A 16,990-nucleotide genomic window follows, 5' to 3' on the forward strand; every position below is an offset into this window, starting at 1 on the left:
TGGCCCCTGCAGTGCCCATCTCACCAGGGTAGGGCCTGGCAGGAGAGGTGGTGGCGGTCGGGTGGCTCTGCTGTGCTGACTGCTCCTCGAGCCCTGGCTGCAGGTGACAGCAGCATGAGCCCACTGTGTCTTCTGTGCCTCCCTGTCCCCCCCGCCTAGGTTCTCATACTCACTGAGTCTGTGCTCACCCCTAAAAGGGAAGAAGAAGGGGCCATTCAGTGCTGGGCTGGGGGAAGGGAGTCAAGTCTGGGATCAGCCGTCGGGTATTTGTAGTTACGGCTCTAAGAGTTTAACAGTCATGTCTCTGGGTCAAGTGTCAAGGGTCAGATCCTGGGGTCATGGAGTGCTTGCATCGCACGTCAGGGGAACAGATAGGGAGAGTGATTGGCTGGTCAAGGTCTTTGGGTTATAGAATAAGGTGTAGGAGGTTACAGCTAGGGTCAGATCCTAGGTCAGGGTCAGAAGGTCAGATCTAGGGCCAGCATTTGGGCTGAATCAGGGCCCTGGTCTGGAAGTCAAAGGGGTTGTGGGGTTAGAGGAACAGAACTGGAGGGCAATGGATGGTCAGATCCTGTCGATCGGGGGTTAAGTCCTGGGATTGCAAGCTTGCTTAGGGTGGGAGAGTCAGCTCTGGAGGTCAGCGGTTAGGACGGGGATTTGGTGTTAGAAGTTACACTCCGAGGTCATGTCCCTGGATCAGGAGTCGAGGGGTCAGGTCTAGGGGTTCAGTGTCCGTCAGAGAATAGAAAGGGTCAAGCCAGACCTCTCTCTTCCTCCGTGTTCTCAGGCGGGGGCCCCCGGCTGGGGCTCTCAGGCAGCTGCTGGGGCTTGGGTGGCCCGTCGGGGTGCAGGAAAAGGGAAAAGTCACTTTCGCCCTGAATGGTGAGTGTCTGGTGGGAAGTGAGGATGTGGTAGCCCTTTCCAGCTGGACAGATCTCCTTGAAGGCAGCTGTGGCCAGAGCAAGGGGCAGAGAAGTGAGTATTTCCTGGACAGGCACACAGCTAGACAGCCCCCTAGCCCCAGAGGCCCCAGGCTCACCCGTGCCATCGGCGGGGCAGCGCTGGCACCTCGCACCCCAGGCCTTGCCGACGCTGCAGCAGCAGAGCTGGCGGGTGAGGCGCGTGGTCAGCGGGTGCTGGCACTGGTGCTCGGGGCTCACCAGGCGGAAACACAGGCTCTTCTCCTCTGGCTTGTCTGCTGCAGGGGCGGGTGATGGGCATGGGCATCTGGGCCTGAACGTTGCCCACATCCCTCCTCCCAGCCGCTCCAGAACTTGCCTCTGGCCAGCCTGATCCTCATGTGGCTCCTGACCCCATTTGACCCTGAATATACGTGACCCTTGGGCCTGTTACTCTGACCTCATGCGACTCCTGAAACCTCTGTGACCACTGAACCCACTGACCCAATTCTAGCTGCTCTAGACTTTCTCCCTCCTACTCAAGTCCATGATCTCATATGACCCTGACTCCATATAGTCCCTGACCCCATGTGACCTCTAACCCCAGATCTCCAGTGACTCTTGGCCACTCCTCTGTATCTTGTTTCTCCAACTTTGGATTCCATTCTGACCTCTGACCCTGCTGCTTGTAGCCTTACCCCTCTAGCCCCTGCCTTGTGACCTCCCAGGAACCCAAGCCGCAGTCTCACCAATGCACTGTGTGCGGGAGGGGCCCAGGCTGTGGCCCGGTGGGCAGACGCAGCGATAGGAGCCCGGGTTGTTGAGGCAGTCCCCGTGGCGACACATGCCCGGCATTGCACACTCATTGATGTCTGTGGTGAGTGGGAGTTTGGTCCCTCTAGTCTGGGCCATAGGGTGACAGCAAGCTGCTCCAAGAACCTCAAGGTCCTGCCCCAGCCCCACCTCCTCCCTCCAACACCTTGGGACCTCCCCCAGGGACAACTGGCCCGCCCTCCAGCCCACAGAATCTCCCGGCCGGCCCTACCCTGGCAGTGGGTGCTGTTGAGTCTCTTGTAGCCCTGGGGGCAGTCAGCACCCACTTCCCCACGCACAGGCCCTGGCTTCTGCACCCCTGTGTCTGCAGAGAGAGGAGAGAGTGGCAGGGGAGGGCACTGAGGGCCTGCTGGGTGGGGAGGGGGAGGGGCAGAGGAGTTGGATGGGCGGTGGCTGGGGCGGGGGGGGGGGGGGTGCAGGAGGAGTGTGTGTGGGTCCCATGCCTGAGCCAGGCACTCACACTGCAGCTGGGGGCACTTGTGGCACTTGCTCTGGCCCCAGGCGGTACCGATGCTCCCGCAGCAGTCCTCCTGCTTGGTGAGGCCTGGCAGGGGATTGCTGCCGCACTAGCGGGGAGTACGGACCGGGTCACAGGGCGCCCAGCCCCCACCCAGCCTCCCTCCTGAGGCTCTTCTCCTCCCTCCTCACCCCGCAGACCCCCAGTTTTGAGCAATCCCCTTGGGTTGGGTCAGGGCAGCCTGAGACGTAGAGACTCACGGGCTGCTTGGGCAGCGTGTCCTGGAAGCAGCGGCCCAGGGGCTTCTGGGTGGGTGGCCGGGGGTGCTGGGGCTTGGGGTGCGGCAGCAGGTGCTGGGAGGGGCCTGGGCCCTCGGCATTCAGCCCCTCGATGCGGTGAACTTGGACGGAGGCCTCGGGCGGGTGGTGGACACGCACGTTCACCACGGGGGGCGGGGCCTGCACTGGGGGCGGGGCACGGTGGCCTCAGGACTGCCCCGCCCCCCTCGGTGGGCAGCCAGGAGCTCCTCCAGGGCTAGCCTCTGCCGGTCCCGCCACCCTAGCGCCCGCCCGCTCAGGCCGGTCTGTCACCCGGTACCTTCTGCAGAGATCTGTCCCGGCCCCAGGGGCACCAGGAAGGCCGCATGCTGGGCAGGGGGCCCCTCCCCGGGCCCGGGCGGATCAGCGATCACCTGGACTGCGTAGATGGCGTGCTTGCTGGCCACAGACTCGCTCTCTGGAGCCAGGGGCGGCAGCGCGCCTGTGGACAGGGCTCCGGCCCTGCCCAGCCCAGGGCCTGAGCCCCCCGTGCCTCCGCCAGCTCCTCCGGCAGGCACCTGGCAGAAGCGACCCGTGAAGTCCGGAGGGCACAGGCACTGGTTTCGGGAGGAGCACTGGCCGCCATTCATGCAGGGCAGAGGGCACACCACTGGGGAGGGAGATGGGTCAGGGCTCAGGCGGCCCCACCCCAGCACCCAGGCCCAGTCCCTCACCCACATCCTGTCTCCCCCCTCATTCCTACTTCCTTGCCACCCACTGGCTCTGTCCTCCTGGAGAACCCACATCCATGGTTTTTGTAACATAAACACACGGAAACTGCCCGCTAGGATCCCCGACATCCTTCTACCCATGTTGGCTTCTGAGCCTTAAGTCTTGGACTTAAATCCTAGCTAGGAGGCCACCGGACCACTGCATGGCCCTAAGAACTTACTTCGTCTCCCTATGCCTGTGTCCTCATCTGTAGGATGTGTGTCTATGACATTAGGTGATGCCTGTACAAATGCTTAGCACAGCCATAGCTGGTCTGGCTCAGTGGATAGAGCGTCAGCCTTTGGACCCAAGGGTCCCAGGTTCAATTGCGGTCAAGGGCACCTGCTCCGTTTGTGGGCTCAATCCCCAGTAGGGGACGTGTAGGAGGCAGCCAATCAATGATTCTCATCATTGATGTTTCTCTCTCGCCCTCTCCCTTCCTCTCTGAAATCAATAAAAAAAATATTTTTTTTTTAATGCTTCACACAGTGCCTGACACAGGGTACTTAGTAAGTAGTAGCAAATGGCGATGGAACAGCCTTTTCCTCTTCTGGCTTTGCTCTGTCTTTCCTGGAAAGCAATCTGTACCTGCACTTCCTCTTCTACAGCCTCCCTTTGATGCAGGCCTCAGCCCTCTCTGGGCTCTCCCTGTCCCTCTCCCTCCCTCCACCTTGCCATCCCAGGGCCCGCACTTCACCACTGCCAACCATGCCCACATCTGTAGCTACAGCCCCCTGGGACCTCTCTGGGCCCCTCCACCCAGGGGACACTGTCGGAATTCATCCCGACTGCCCACCTCTCTGACCTTAGACCCCAGCACTCCCTGCCCGCCCTGGTCACTCACAGCTGAGCCTGGAGGCCCATCTCTCCTGCTCCCGCCCCACGCAGTTCTGGCCTCTGCACTGCCTCAGAGTCCATCTCCCCTCCTCCCCATGCCCTCTGCCCCTCCCTTGCTTTGAGCCTTGCCACAGACTCCTTGGCTCCCTGCTTCTCTCCTGCCTGTTCACATCCCAGCACCCCTCTCCTCCCCCTCCTCCTCCCCCACCTCTAGCAAAGCCCTTGCATTGTCACACCCCTGCTCAAGGCTGGCTTCCTTGCTGGGACGTTTTAGGCTCTCCATGACCCAGAACGAACTTTCCTTCAGCCCATCCCCTCTGCATTTTCCATGTGTACCCACCCCATTCCGCAGGACTCACTCCCACTACAAAGAAGCCACATCCGCTGCCTCCAGGGATGTATTCAAGCTATTCCCTCCACTTCAGAGCCTGTCCCCCATCTCTGTATATTCCCATCTTATCCTTCCAGTGTCAGTTTCTCCTCCTCACATCCCGACCACCCCTGTGCCCTCTCCTGAGTTATCACCCTCCGCTCCAGCTCTGCCTGGCACTTGACTTGGCTATTACTGTCAGGTCTGTCTCCCACACAATAAAGGTGCTTTGAAGCGCAGGGCCAGGTCTGCCTCAGCTCTGGGCTCCAGATGAGGTGCAGGGGGCATGAACGGAGTGACTGAGTGAGAGGATGGGGCCTCGGTCTCTCTACCACACACACGCACATCCCAACCCGACATCCAGCCTGGGGCCCTGAGCTCACGCACGGACCCAGCCCCCCTCCTGCCTGCCCCACGATGCCCTCACTGTCCAGAGGGGAAGGTGGGGTGCTGCTCTCCTGGACGCCTGGAGGGCCTCAGAGGGTCAGGTCACATCCATGGCCATCGGGGCCTGGCCAAGAGCATCCCAGCCCAGCCCATCCTGCCTGGTCTCTTGGGGCCAGGACTTTCAGGGCCGAAGGGGTGTGTCTGGGGCCGGGGGAGGCAGGATCCTCTCCTTCCTGCCTCCCAGTGAGTCACCCATAGCGGTGAGGGTGACCTCCCAGTGACACCCGCCCACTGAGGCCTGGGCACCAAGCCGGGGGGATGTGGGCAGCAGGGAGGGAGACAGCAGCTTGGGCAGGATGGCCAGGGGGCCTGGGAGGTCTGGCCCACATACACTCATGCACAGTCATCTTGTCTTACACACTCACAGACGCGTTCTGACACCAACACAGGTTCACATCAACACTCCCACGGGGACTGGAGACACGCACCCAGGAGGACAGCACAGAGAAACATGTACTTAGTCACTGCGCCACACCGGAGGCCATGTGTGGGCCTGTCTGCCATGTGCACACACACGCATGCACACACCTCATGGGAACTGTGAACCATGTCCGCGAGTGGGACTGACTGAGTACAGGCATGTGTAAGAGGGGCCGTTTTGCTAGTGCCATCCTGGGCCCAGCCTAATTACCCTGTCCAGGAGGTAATTACTGCCGGGACACCTCCCTCCACCCGCAGGCCCGGGGGAGGAGAGCTGAGCCCCGAGCCCCAGGCCTGGCCTTTGAAAAGAGATGCCGGGAAGGGGTGGGCTGAGGCGGAACTGGGGAGTCATGAGGGCTGGTTGGCAGAGCCGCCGAGGCAGGGCTGTTAGAGCTCATGTCCTCCATAACGGCACAGATGGGACACCAGGGAAAGGAGGGGTGAGGACCAGCCCAACACCCCCCCCCCCCCAGACTTCCCAGGAACTTCTCTCAGCGAGCCCTGACCTTGGCTCCTCCCCCCCGAGAACGCAGGTGTCTACCCCTGGCAGGCCTGACTTGAGACATTTTTAATGACTTTTCCTGTTTCCTCCAGCAAATCCGCTTCTTGGGGGAGTATGTACCCCTCTCTGAGGTCTCCTGCCCCAGCTCACATCCCTCAACGCCCCTGTGTGCCCACCTGACTCCTCTCAGAACCCAGCACCTTCCTAGAGTCTGTGCCATCCAGGGCCCCCGCGTCCCCCCACTTCTCACTCAGGCCTCAGCCCTAACCCAGCGCTGCGAGGAGGTCCCCGCATCCTGCAGCCCCCCCAGCTCTGGCCCCGGCCTCCCAAGCCCCCTGACCCCCTGGGGCCCAGGTCCCCAGAGAGCTGCTCTCAGCGGCGATGGCCTCCTCTGCCACGTCTCCCGCATTCGTCCCGGTGCCGGCCCGGCCCGCTCCCCCAGCCCATGCCCCGGGCCCTCACCCACGCGGAAGCCGGAGCCCGTGAGCGTGTCGGTGCTGTGGCCGTTCTCTCCGATGAGCGTCATGTTGGAGCCCTGCTGACAGCTGTCCCGGCACTGGCCCTTGAGGCAGGTCCGCTTGCAGATCACCGGCGCGAAGACCACCTTGAAGCGCTCGCGGGCCAGCGCCCCGCCCCCGCCGGCGCCCCGCTCCCCCGCCGGCCCCCCCTCCGCCCCGCCGCCGGGGCCCAGCAGCAGCAGCAGCGCCAGCAGCCCCGCCGCCCCCGCCCCCGCCCCGCGCATCTCAGGGGCCGAGCCGCCAGCCGCCCCTCGGGGCCCGGGCATCCGGGGCCGCAGGACCCGCGCGGCGCGCCTGGACGGGGGCGAGGTCCCGGCGCCCGAGGCGGGCGGCCAGCCCGGAGCCCCGGGGAGCGGGTCGGGAGGAAGCGCGCGGGGAGCGGACGGCAGGCGCGGCGGGGGCCCGGAGAGGCCCGGAGACGGAGGCCGGACGCGGGGAGCCCCGAACTCCCACCGCCCGGCCGGCTGCCCCGCCACGAGCCGGGCCCGAGCCTGCGGAGGCCGCGGACGGAGGCAGCGCGAGGCGGCGGCGGCGGGGAGGAGGAGCGACGGCGGCCGCTCCGCGCCTCGGGGCCGGGGACGCGGCGGCGGGAAGCAGCGCGGCGGGACGGGGAGAAGTGAGCAGTTGTTTTCGCTGGCTGCCGCCGGCGGCGAGGGGGCTGGGCCGCTGGCCCCCGGCCAGGGAGACGGTTTTTTTCTGCTTAAAGCGTCGCCGCTCCCGCCGGGAGGAGCGAGGAGGTGCGGGCGAGTGGAGCCGGCGCGGTCCCCACCCCGAGGCCCGCCCCGCCGGAACCGCGCGCTGGGCCCTGTCCGGAGGGCCCTCACCTGGGCCGCGGCCGGGCCCCCGGATTCCTCCGGGCGGGGCGGGGGGCCGGCCTAGACCTCGGCCCGCCCCATCGAAGCGGGGAACCGAGGCTGGGGCGGCGGAGGGGGGTCCCGTGCGGCTGGATCCCAGGCCTCAGCCCAGCCCCTCTTGCACATGGGGGTCCGATCCCCCAGCCACTCCCCAGGGGTACTGGTGCCCTCTCCGTCGGCGGGAGGGGCTCAGTGAGGGGTCCCTGAAAAGGAGCCGGAAGGACAGAGCTGGAAACCAGCTTTCCCGTCAGCCCCCCCCCCGCCCCCCTTTTTAATTTATTGGGACCTAGGGAGTGAGGAAGGTAATGGTGAGGAACGGGACTGGGGGTGAGGACAGGAAGGGGAGGGGGAGGGGGAGGGTGTGCTCCTGCAGGGAGAGTGCCCAGCCCCCCTGTAAATGGCTTCCTGGTGCCCACCCTGTACCCCCTCCCCCTTCTGCATGTCTGGCCGGGCTGGCGGGGCTGGCTCTGGGCCTCAGACACTCTGGAATCGCCAAGGTCTGAGCTCAGGGTCTGGCCCCCTTCCCAGGCTAACAGCCGGGAGGAGGGGGGTGCTGCCTGAGGGCCCAGGGGCCCGGGGCAGGGGCAGAGCAGGGCCCCAGGGCAGGGGTTGGCAGGGGCTGGGGCAAGGCCTTGAGTTTGGTCAAGGCTGGAGGGGAGCCAGGCCTGTCCACCGGTCTGGAAGGGAGGCCTGGAAGGCTACAGAGTCCTGGGGCCCAGGCCATAAGGGGGAAGGCCTGGCCCGGACACCCCAGGATTCAGTGTCTGACTCACAGAACTCAGCAGGGGGTGGATGTGACCTGGGTATATCCAGAGCAGACAGGACCCAGTCAGGGTGGCACCAAACCCTCCCCTGCTGGGCAGCGGGGATGGCAGTCTGGCTGAGGAAGGGGGTTCGGGATGGGTCCTTCAGGCACACCTGTCCAAGAGCTCATGGCGCTTACTTTGAGGGTAGATTTATTTGGGTAGTTTGGGGAGGACTGAGGGAAACCCTTTCGTGGAGACCCTGCCTGAACTGCTCAGGCTGGTGTTGCAGGGTGGGGCAGGAGCTGGGATCCAGGAGCGGGAGGGAGGGGCAGCCGCCTGCCCTCAGGGCTCAGGTCACACACTCTGAGTGCTTACCACCTGCCAGGTGGGCGACTGAACATTTTTTTATTGATTTTATGTTTTTATTGATTTTAGAGAAACAGTAAGGGAGAGGGACAGAGAGAGAGAAACACGGGTGAGAGAGCCTCCTGCACACCCCTCCTGGGGACCAGCAGAGCCCTCAGCGGGGACCTGCGCCTGTCGCCCTGCGGCCCGCGGGGAGGGAGCCAGGGAGAGGACACTACCTAGTCTGGTCCTGGCCCGGAGAGCCTGGGTGGATGCAGCACACATTAGCCGGTGGCACGGAGCAGGGAGACCAAGGGCGCACAGTGGGTCTGCAGGCAGACGGCGACAGCCCACACGTGCTGTCGGTGGCTCGGCCACCTTTTCTATCCTCATCTCTGTGCCACCCCCCAGCCACCCCATCTTCCTAGAAGCTACTGGCATGTTTTCATGCCTCCAAGATGCATGTTTTCCTGTAAGTCCAAGGAGACCATGACCTCTGTGGTCATCCCAGATCCTTTCTGCTGCCTCACCGGTCTCCCCACCACCATGTCTACCTGCTCTGGTCGGTCCCTCCTCCACCTGGTGCCGGAGTTGCCTGATTCCAGCCATACTACTACTCTTATTGAAGACCTCCAATGCCCCGTCTGGCATGGCTCAGTGGTTGAGCGTCGACCTATGAACTAGGAGGTCCATGGTTTGATTCCTGGTTAGGGCACATGCCTGGGTTGCAGGCTCGATCCCCAGTGGGGGGAGTGCAGGAGGCAGCCAACCAATGATTCTCTCTCATCGTTGATGTTTCTCTCTCTCTCTTCCTCTCCCTTCCTCTCTGAAATCAATAAAATATATATATATATATATATATATATATATATATATATATATATATATATATTTTTTTAAAAAAAAACAAACCTCCAATGGCTTCTCATTGCTCACCTGTACCTACAAAGTTTGGCTCCGTGGATAGAGTGTCGGCCTTTGGACTGAAGGGTCCTGGGTTCGATTCCGGTCAAGGGCACGTACCTCAGTTGCAGGCTCCTCCCTGGCCTGGGGCCCTGTTCGGGGCTCCTGCAGGAGGCAACCAATCCTGTTTCTCTTACATCGATATTTCTCTCCGTCTTTCCCTCTTTCTTCCACTCTCTAAAAATCGTTGGAAAAATATCCTCGGGTGAGGATTAAAAAAAAAAAAAAGATGCTGAGCTCAGCCAGTCCTTTGCCTGAGTGATGGCTGTTGGGTTTCTGCCTCTGGGAGGTATTTCTGTATGGCTTTTTCTAAAACAGCCATGCTGGCCCTCTGGGTCACATTACCTGTTTGTTTCCTGCTGGAAACCACTTGAAACATTGTGAGTTTGACTACTTGCTTATTGTCTGTCTCACTGGCCTCCCATGAAGGCACAAACTCCAGATCTTAGCTCAGGGCTGCACACACAGGCTGCTGAAGTTTGTTGACTGAATGGAGCGAGGCCACAAGAGCCCCCAGCGTTTACTGTGTACTTTACACGGTTACAGTATTTCATCCTCCCAGCCCGCTCCAAAGGGGAAAGCGAGGCTCTGCAAGATGAGACAATTACCAGCGGTTCTCAACCTTCCTAATGCCGCGACCCTTTAGTACAGTTTCTCATGTGGTGGGGACCCCCAACCATAAAATTATTTTCGTTGCTACTTCATAACTGTAATTTTGCTAGTTACGAATTGTCATGTAAATATCTGATCTGCTATATGTGTTTTCCGATGGTCGCGACCCACAGGTTGAGAACCGCTGAATTAGACTCAGGTCATTGGGTGATAAGATGTGGGGCCTGAACTCAGGTCTTCCTGACCCAAAGCCTACGCAGTGCTCCTGGAATGGAGGCGTGAGGGGGTCCCACAATGTCCTAAAGACGGGGGGTGGGCCCGAGGGCAATGAAGGGCTTTGCTAGAATGGGACAAAGAGCCCAGGGACAGGTCAGACTGCTTAAATGTTAGGGGAGGGTTCCTTGTGCAGAGGGGTTCTTGAAGCCCAGAAGAGGCAAGGGACTTGGCTGAAGTTATACAGTTGGTCAACTGTAGAGCCAGGACTCAAACCCAGGCTCCCCATGCCACGTTAGGGGAATCGGCTGGACAGGGCAGCCGCCGCCTGCATAACGGAAGTTATGTTTCAGGAGGCGGCATAGCATAGCGGTTGTTTTCTGGCATGAATTTTTCCTGGCTGCATCCTGTACCAGCTATGTGAATTGGGAAAATACCTCAATTTCTCCATGCCTCCATTTCCTCATTTTTAAGCAGAGAATCAAATGAGCCTACATTTAGGAAGTCCTTGGTAGATGCTGGCCACATAATAAGTGCTCGGCACACACATTCTTTTCATTGTTCTCTGGGTCTGGGAGCCACGATGGGCTGGCTGGTGGGAGGGGAGGCACCATTAAAAGAGCTGACCGTTGCCGGGCTCGGTGCTGCGTCTCTGATTTCTGAATGTTTCGGGGAAGCTTCTAGGCACTGGGGTGGATAGCTGGGGACTGCACCTCAGCTCTAAAGATGAGGGCTGGACATTTCAGAGGCCTGGAGGGGACATTCTGCCCTTGAAGCACGTGTCTCCAATGACACTTTACTGACGAGATCGGGCGCGTTCAGGGTGGTATGGCCGTAGACGACACTTTACTGAGAGTGGCTGTCGCTGAGCCCTTCTGATGAGCCGTGTACTGTGATGAAGGGCACTGAGAGATGGGCTTGGAAAATGAAATGAGCCTATCTTCACTCTTTTTTAAAAATATACATGTTTACTGATTTTGGAGACAAAGGGAGAAGGAGAGAGATAGAAGCATCAATGAGGAAAGAGAATCATTGGTTGGCTGCCTCCTGCACACCCCACACTGGGGATGGAGCCTGCAACCCCCTGGTTCATAGGTCGACGCTCAACCACTGAGCCATGCCAGCCGGGCTATCTTCACTCTTGATAAATCAGAGAGGATCTTCAGCCCCACCACTCGTCTCTACTTTCAAATGCAGGTCAAGTCCACTGGTGAGAATTAGGCTGCAGACGTGTGCTGCTTGGGTAGAGCCCCAGCCCTGCCACATCCCAGCAGGGTGGCCGTGGATAAACTGCTTAACCCATCCCAGCCTCAGCTTCCCCACCTGCAAATTGGGGATAATGATAAGACCTAACTCATAGCATTGTCCTCAGGCAGTGGTTCTCAACCCTCTGGCCCTTTAAATACAGTTCCTCATGTTGTGACCCAACCATAAAATTATTTTCGTTGCTACTTCATAACTGTGATGTTGCTACTGTTATGAATCATAATGTAAATATCTGATATGCAGGATGGTTTTAGGTGACCCCTGTGAAAGGGTTGTTTGACTGACCGCCAAAGGGGTCGTGACCCACAGGTTGAGAACCGCTGTCCTAAGGATTAAATGAGAGAATTCATGCAAAGCTCTTAGCACAGTGCCCAGCCCAAAGAAAACATATACCAAGAGTTGAGTATTATTGTTTTTATCGCTGTATCATGATGGGGTCCAACCCCAGCAGGTCCAGGGATCCCCAAAGGTGTGGACGGAGTCGGCGAAGAAGGAATGACACGGAGACAGCGTTCAGTTGATCAGCAGCCTTGCCAGGATCTCTAGCCAGGATCTCCAGCCAAGTTCTGTTCAGGATCTCCAGCGAAGTTCTGCTTAGGATCTCCAGCCAGGTTTGGTCGCCAGGTTCTGTAGCCGGGTTCTTCAGCCAGGTTCTGTCTAGGTTCTCCAGTCAGGTTCAGTCACCAGGTTCTAGTCAGGTTCTCTTGCCATGTTCTATCCAGGTTCTGTAGCCAGGTTCTATCTCTAGGTTCTTCAGCCAGGTTCTCTCGCTAGGTTCTGTCTCTAGGTTCTGTGGCCAGTTTCTGTGTCTAGGTTCTGTGTTCTAAGTTCTGTCCAGGATCTTTTGCCATGTTCTCTCCAGCGAAGTTCTTCTGTCTGTAGATTCTGTGTCTAGGTTCTGTGTCTAGGTTCTGTGTCCTGTTGTCTTGTTACATCTGTATTTATGCCAGTTGATTCAATCCTGTCAATCTCTATTCCAAAGGTTAGGGCGTTTCTTATCTCCATTCCAGGGAGTAAAGATTATGTAGCTTAAGCATGATTGTTCGTAGTTAAAGTGATTAATTACCCGCCTGGCACTTAGTTAAGGGGTTTTATTCCCTCCCTAACTTCAGGGGAAAATCCCTACCTGGGGAAACAACCTTTCTCAGAGAGGTGACCTTGGTTAAAACACATAGTGCCAAGAAGGGGAGCAAACATATTAAGGACAGTATGCCATATATGCCAGGTCCCTTGAAACAGCAAGGATGGACCGGCTCCCGGCAGTATCATCTGGCCCTTGCCTGTTTCACAGAGATGTCATATCAATTCACGTGGCAAAAAACAAAAGGAAAAAACAAAAGGAAAGTTGACCCCTTTTCAGAAACTGTTAGTGTGAAAATACGACAATGTACGTTATGATTTTTCAGAGCCACAGCTGCACAGTGTAAGCCACGCGTTGCTCGGTGAGGCAGTCGAGGGGGGACTGTAATTGAGCAGTGTGTGAAAATGCCACCGTTGTGTGTGCTGTCACTCGGGAATGGGCCTCACTACCGCCATGCCAGCAGTGCCTCAGGCGTTGGGCTGGCTCACAGAGAGTGTGCTAAACTCTTTGGTGAGGGAAGGGTATGGAAGAGCCCAAGTTCACTGCCTCCCAGGCAGCTGGTCTGCCGACCGTGACCGCTGTACGTTGGCTTTATCACCAGCACTTCTGGACATGCCCACCCCCGTCGAGGACTGGGAAGGACTCAGGAGTACAGAGCCCTTTGCTTTGTGCCCGCTCAGTGATGGCTGGCATGTTGCCATGTCTGGTACAACCATGGAGACCGTCTGGACAGTGCAAGGTCGATCCACAGCTTGATTCCGGACATTTGCGGAGTGCTCCCGAGTCTAGATAGTTTGATCAGCTGTGATTTGTTTCCCCCGTTAGCGGAAACCATTGCCGCGCTAAGCCCTCTATTGGGCAGCGGGGCTATTACTGACAGTATCTGTTTCACGTTTGGGACTCCTTGACTCAGCAACCTCAGCCACACTGCCTTCCAGCTGGAGCTGCCCTGCTCAGCAGGTATAAGGCCTGTTTGGCAGATGAGGAATTGAAGTCCAGAGAGGTGAGGTAAACCACTCCAGGTGACATAGCCAGTGAGCAGCAGATGCAGGATCAAACCGGGCCTGCCTGGTTCCAGGCCTGTGCCCTGTCCACCCTCCTGCAGAACTTGAGGCAGGGAGGAGCCCTGAGTGGAGAAAGGTTATGGGAATCTCCTTGAGTGGTGGGAGAGGAAGAAGGCAGGGAGGGTGGAAGGAGACGAGAGGCCGAGGGCCAGATTTGTACGGCCTTGGAGACCATAGTAAGGACTTTGGATTTTCATCTAAATGTGATGGGGAGATGCCAGAGGGTTTTAAGCAAAATAGTGACATGATCTGATTTATATTTTAAAAGAATCACTCAGTTTCCTGCTCTGTAAAATGGGGATAACTGCAGTACCTCCCGCATAAGGTTGTCATGAGGAAATGAAGGGAGCTAAATGGGAGGATGAGTGTAAGGGTCTTCATTGGTGCCAGGCAGACTAGGCTGTTGAATGGATATTGGCCATGACGATGACACAGAAGGTGCATTGAAGAATTCAGGGTGAGGCTGGGAGCCGAAGACAGCGAGGACCAGGAAGGTCTGCGCGTACAGGTTAGAATCCGAGAATCCCTCTAGTCAGCTTGGCAGAACTGACGTGAGGCCAGGGCCCGAGTCAGGGACACTGCCCGGAGAGGGAGAGAGCGAAGAGGGCTCGGGGCTCTCCAAGTAAGCAAGAGGCAGCAAGGATCAGAAAATGGCAGTTCCACTTTTAATTTTTGTTAATCCTCACCTGAGGATATTTTCCCATTAATTCTTAGAGAGAGTGGAAGGGAGGGAGAGAGACGGAGAAAGAGAAACATCAATATGAAACACAATAGTGAAACATAATAGTTGTTTGCCTCCCGCATGCAGGGTGTGGGGGCCAGGATGGAGCCTGCAACTGAGGTATGTGCTCTTGACAGGAATCGAACCAGGGATCCTTCAGGGACCCCGAGCAACTGGCTGGGGCAAAATGGCAGTTCCAAAGTGTCTATGTAAGAAGATGGGGCTGGGAGGGCACTCAGTCTTCAGGTTATATTGCAGAAGCATGTGCTGCCTAACCAAAGGAGGAGGTTGCAGATGAGATTATGGGACGTCTAAGTCCTAGCTCCTTCTCCACTGCCCTGGTGCACAGCCTTGCGGCACTGCAGGCTGCACTTCTGGAGCTCACTGCCTGCCCCATCTGGCTTGGCCAAACCTAAAAAGGGAGAGGATGTGTATGGAAAAGAACAGAGAAAATAGAAAAAAATCACCAAGACCAATGTTAGGGAGCACGAGTAATTTTAATAGCAACCCACCCAAGGAAAGCATAATGGTTACCGACATGTGAAACAAGCCCTTCACCCTTCCTCTCCAGCAAGCATTCCTCAGCTGTGGCCGCTCCCGGAACTGCGCATGCCCAGTACAGTGTTTTTAAGCACCAGGCTTTTTGAGGGCTTAACTTCAAAAAAAGTTAGGAGCTGACTCCGTTATCAGTCCCAGGTCTTAGGATGGGCAGGGGATGGAGAGACTGGGGCACCAAACATGCAAATAGGCTGAAAGGTATAGAAAGTGAGAACGGTCTCTGCTGGCCCGCCTTGCAGGTTGAAGTGGTAAGTACTGAAGCCTGAAAAGGCTCCACGCGCGAGCAAGGGGCCGTCCGCTATTAGCAAGGGTGTTGCGGTGATGACGCCACTGCCCCGCCCGTCAATGGTCCGGCCAGTGCGGAAAGGGAAACCCCCGGGGAGGCGGAGCCGGCGGGCAGAACAGCGCCTGCGCAGCCACTCCCGTGCGCTGCGAGCCGAGTGGAGTCGCCGCGGGAAAGCCCCTCCTACTGGGTTCCCGGGGGGTCGCGAACTGGGCTGGGTGGTCTACAGCAGACACGCCTCACTCGGGGCGTCGCGACGTCCGGGAAGCCTCTGTGCGTCATTTCCGCTCTCGTCCCTTGCCCACCACGGAGGGGGCGGAGCCGGAGACAGGCGCTCTGCCTGTGCGTCACTTCCATTGAGCCCAGCGGCGACAACGGGCAACATGGCCCTGAACGGTGCAGGTGAGGACTTGAGCTGCGGGGTCCGCGGCTGCGGGGTCCGGGAGGCCACCTGCTTCGGCGAGGGGACCAGGTCCTTTGTGCCTTTCTTTCTTCAGAAGTCGACGATTTCTCCTGGGAGCCTCCGACCGAAGCGGAGACGAAGGTGCTGCAAGCTCGGCGGGAGCGGCAGAATCGCATCTCCTCGCTCATGGGCGATTACCTGCTGCGTGGTTACCGCATGCTGGGCGACACGTGCGCGGACTGTGGGGTGAGGAGGGACTCGGGATGTGGGAGCAGGGATGGGACACAGACTACTAGGCCGCACGGCCCTTCCCCAGCCTCTCCTCTCCGGTCCCTATTGCCTGGCGCCTCACCCCTGCCCCTGTGCTTTCTGGCCCCTAGACGATCCTCCTCCAGAACAAACAGCGGCAGACCTACTGCGTGGCTTGTCAGGAGCTCGATTCAGACGTGGATAAGGATAATCCGGGTGAGGGGCTGAGTGTGCTTGGTGGGGAAGCGTGGTGATAGAGCCCTGGGAGCAGTAGTGCTGGGAGGTGGCAGTGGCGTCCTTGAGTGGGACGGCGGTAAGGCGCTTTCTCCTGTTAGCTCTATAAAGGAGCATTCATTCAGTAAGAGCGCCGAGCACTTCCTGTGTGCCAGACACAAGGAAGGGTCCCGGCTCCATGAGGCATAGTCCTGCTGAGACCGATGACCCAAGGACGTAAGTAAACATGATACAAAAAGAAAATGAATGAATTGCCCTGTAGAGTGGCAGGGAACACATCTGAGGCACATAAAGAGCAGAGCAGTAGAGAGTTAGGAGGTGGCTCAGGGCCGAGGTGGGCCAGGCATCCTGACCATTCTACTCGGTTTCTCCTCTTTTAGCTCTGAATGCCCAGGCTGCCCTCTCCCAAGCTCGGGAGCACCAGCTCGCCTCTGCCTTGGAACCCCCCTCAGGCGCTCGGCCCGCCCCTCAGCCCCCAGTACCCCGCCCAGAGCACTGTGAGGGAGCTGCAGCAGGGCTCAAGGCAGCCCAGGGGCCGGCCCCTCCTGCTGTGCCTCCCAATGCAGATGTCATGGCCAGCACACAGGAGGCCCTCCTGCAGAAGCTGACCTGGGCCTCAGCTGAATTGGGCTCTAGCACCTCCCTGGAGACTAGCATCCAGCTATGTAGCCTTATCCGGGCTTGTGCTGAAGCCCTGCAAAGCCTGCAGCAGCTGCAACACTGAGAGACCCCCCCTTGAGAAAAACCCGCTAGAAAAACAGCTGCTCCTCTCGTGTGGTTTGTTCTTGCCGTGGTTCTGAGTGTGCATGCTAGCCCCAGCGGCACTCGCCTTTTTCCTGCTTTTGGTCTCTTACCCTCCCACTATCTAATCTCCTTGATGTCCCGAGACATGAGTCGGGCTTGTTTCTGCTCAATTTCCCCACTCGAGGGTGATGGGGAGGGAGAGGACTCTGAGATAGTTGCCTCCGCAAAGTCAGGAACAGGGGGGATGTGCCTCGCAGCACCTCTGGCCTCCTGTGCCATCCAGTGCTCCTTCTCCACCCTTTGGTGAGCTAGGGAGTCCAGTCCCCTTGGTAGCTGCCTCCC

The 16,990-nt window shown here is 58.7% G+C and overlaps 2 protein-coding genes across 5 annotated transcripts in view; one reads left to right on the forward strand and one right to left on the reverse strand.

Annotated features, from left to right (window-relative positions):
- LTBP3 (latent transforming growth factor beta binding protein 3) overlaps positions 1 to 6,774 on the reverse strand; it is a 17,314-nt gene extending 10,540 nt beyond the window's left edge. For 2 of the 4 annotated variants that reach the window (XM_081099830.1, XM_081099829.1), the window contains exons 1-10: positions 6,257 to 6,668; positions 2,788 to 3,117; positions 2,451 to 2,653; positions 2,194 to 2,299; positions 1,945 to 2,037; positions 1,649 to 1,771; positions 1,040 to 1,198; positions 764 to 949; positions 174 to 190; positions 25 to 97 (exon numbers count right to left, since the gene is read on the reverse strand). In XM_081099830.1, the coding sequence (XP_080955956.1) occupies positions 25 to 97; positions 174 to 190; positions 764 to 949; positions 1,040 to 1,198; positions 1,649 to 1,771; positions 1,945 to 2,037; positions 2,194 to 2,299; positions 2,451 to 2,653; positions 2,788 to 3,117; positions 6,257 to 6,578 (1,612 nt within the window). In that variant the 5' untranslated portion in view covers positions 6,579 to 6,668. Of the gene's footprint in view, positions 1 to 24; positions 98 to 173; positions 191 to 763; positions 950 to 1,039; positions 1,199 to 1,648; positions 1,772 to 1,944; positions 2,038 to 2,193; positions 2,300 to 2,450; positions 2,654 to 2,787; positions 3,118 to 6,256 lie in introns of all 4 variants that reach the window. The other 2 variants (XM_081099831.1, XM_081099828.1) reach the window with 2 other exon arrangements.
- A 4,266-nt stretch (positions 6,775 to 11,040) lies between these two features.
- Positions 11,041 to 16,704, forward strand: ZNRD2 (zinc ribbon domain containing 2). Its single transcript, XM_081099541.1, has 4 exons — positions 11,041 to 15,420; positions 15,516 to 15,667; positions 15,802 to 15,886; positions 16,285 to 16,704. Exons 1-4 carry the CDS (start codon positions 15,057 to 15,059, stop codon positions 16,626 to 16,628), a joined length of 945 nt encoding a protein of 314 aa, XP_080955667.1. The 5' UTR covers positions 11,041 to 15,056; the 3' UTR covers positions 16,629 to 16,704.
- Positions 16,705 to 16,990: the final 286 nt, after the last annotated feature.

This window comes from Myotis nattereri, assembly GCF_964212035.1.
Source record: "Myotis nattereri genome assembly, chromosome: 9".
Classification (NCBI taxonomy): domain Eukaryota; kingdom Metazoa; phylum Chordata; class Mammalia; order Chiroptera; family Vespertilionidae; genus Myotis; species Myotis nattereri.

What these genes read in the sequence shown, in the direction of transcription:
- ZNRD2 (XM_081099541.1), top strand. Translation starts at nt 15,057, where the DNA reads ATGACGCCACTGCCCCGCCCGTCAATGGTCCGGCCAGTGCGGAAAGGG. An exon ending in ACACGTGCGCGGACTGTGGG is followed by an intron (nt 15,668 to 15,801) that starts GTGAGGAGGGAC and finishes TCTGGCCCCTAG; the next exon opens with ACGATCCTCCTCCAGAACAA. An exon ending in CGTGGATAAGGATAATCCGG is followed by an intron (nt 15,887 to 16,284) that starts GTGAGGGGCTGA and finishes CTCCTCTTTTAG; the next exon opens with CTCTGAATGCCCAGGCTGCC.